Here is a 1,615-nt window from a genome sequence, read left to right on the forward strand (position 1 = left end):
CTGGAGCCCAACTATAATAAAGCAGAGCCAGCACCAATTGTTCCAGTCATTTGAGACACAGTTGAGTCCTTACGGTCTCTAAAAATCAAACACAGTTTAGGATCTCCCTATACAGTTTGGAAACAGAAGATGGACAAGATCAAGTTACCAAAGTGAAACTTTCCTTCTGTATTCAGACTCAGACCAGTCCAGCCTGTCAGGTTATTTGCTGACTGCACAGAGAAGTGACCACAAATCAGGTGCAAAAATGCCAGGAACTCCAAAATGCCAGAATGATTATTTACAAGGTGAAGACTATCTGCCTGGTGTTAGAGGCCTACGAAAACAGAGGGGAGAGAGCGTGGTTAGTGGAAACAGAAGAGCAGTCCGTGCTATAATCAAACTAGGCCAGCCATGCTTTTCCTCTGGCTGTTGAGGAAACAGCCTAAGTTTGATCCCTTCTTCTGCTGAACGAGCTTCTCAAAGGCGACAACACAAATGCTGTCAGCAGGGCTCAGTTCCTGTGGAGCTACTTGGCAGCTGCTACAGGATGTTACATCTTTGCTTTACAGTGACAGGCTATATAGTTGTTAATAACCAACTGCCCGGAAACTTCAGCTGCACTGCCAGAGGAAAAATAAGGGTTAGTTTGGAAATTCAGTAGAGGAACAAGTGATTCTTCAAAACAGAGAGCTAGGGCAGGAGGCATGTCTGGCAAATGGTCAGTCACAACGAGAGCATGCAAACCTCATCCGAACTTTAATCACGATGGTTTTGTATTGGTGAAGATGGAAGCTACTGATCTGTCCATTTCCAATTTCCAAATTGATCAGGGAGTTAAACCACGAATTCATGATCTGCACACATCTCTTCTTAGTTCTCTTCTTTTTTGGATTCTTCCTTGGGTGCTTCAGGAACCAGGATGACTTTTCCAACATTCTTCTTCTCCTGCATCTGTCTCATGGCATCTGCCACCTGGAAGCAACAGGAATCCAGTGAGACCCACACCCACCATGCAGTGCCATGCCCTCCCTGGGCCTCTTGGTCCACTCAGACTAGTCTGAGGTCCACCCAGGAGGCAGCTCTCTCAGAAGTCCAAGCAAGAGCCTAGCAGTCAGGTGCCCCTGCACAGAGGTGCTTTGGACAGAGTTGGGCGGCTACTCCAGCCAGCCCACAGGAAACTCCTCAAGAATTCACACAGACCAACAGTAACATTCACAAGGATGCTCTGCTGCACAAACCATGCAAGAACGAAGCACGTGTTGCCACAGCTTCCTTTCCAGACGGGAGAGCACTGCAGAAACCCAGCCAACAGCCAGAAGGACAACACTTCCATCATCCTCAGAACCACAGCACGTTTTTAATACTTTTAAGCAAAACAGCACCTGGGCCAGGCCTAGACTCAGAGTTTTCCTTAAGCACTTGCATCAGGCTAGTTCTCAGATACTAACACCAACTGATCACTACCAAGTCCATTACTCCCCTGCAGTAAGTCCTACTCCAGCAAAGGATTTCCAAGGGAAGAACCTGAGTCTGCCTGGATACATCAATGCAGCAACACTGAGCATAGCAAAGGTGCTGAAAAATCTGCCCCTTCCAGCATCCTCATTCTGCTTCATTGCCTGGGCTCTCTTTC

At 47.4% G+C, this 1,615-nt stretch overlaps 1 protein-coding gene across 1 annotated transcript in view; it reads right to left on the reverse strand.

Annotated features, from left to right (window-relative positions):
* Window positions 1-693: 693 nt before the first annotated feature.
* The window catches only part of VAT1 (vesicle amine transport 1), a gene marked incomplete at its 5' end in the record, with an annotated part of 3,233 nt that continues 2,311 nt past the window's right edge, over window positions 694-1,615 (reverse strand). Inside the window, one exon of the mRNA XM_009865128.1 lies at window positions 694-954. Coding sequence (XP_009863430.1) covers window positions 853-954 — 102 coding nt within the window. The remainder of the gene's footprint in view (window positions 955-1,615) is intronic.

Source organism: Apaloderma vittatum, unplaced genomic scaffold (assembly GCF_000703405.1).
Source record: "Apaloderma vittatum isolate BGI_N311 unplaced genomic scaffold, ASM70340v1 scaffold31762, whole genome shotgun sequence".
Taxonomy (NCBI): Eukaryota; Metazoa; Chordata; class Aves; order Trogoniformes; family Trogonidae; genus Apaloderma; species Apaloderma vittatum.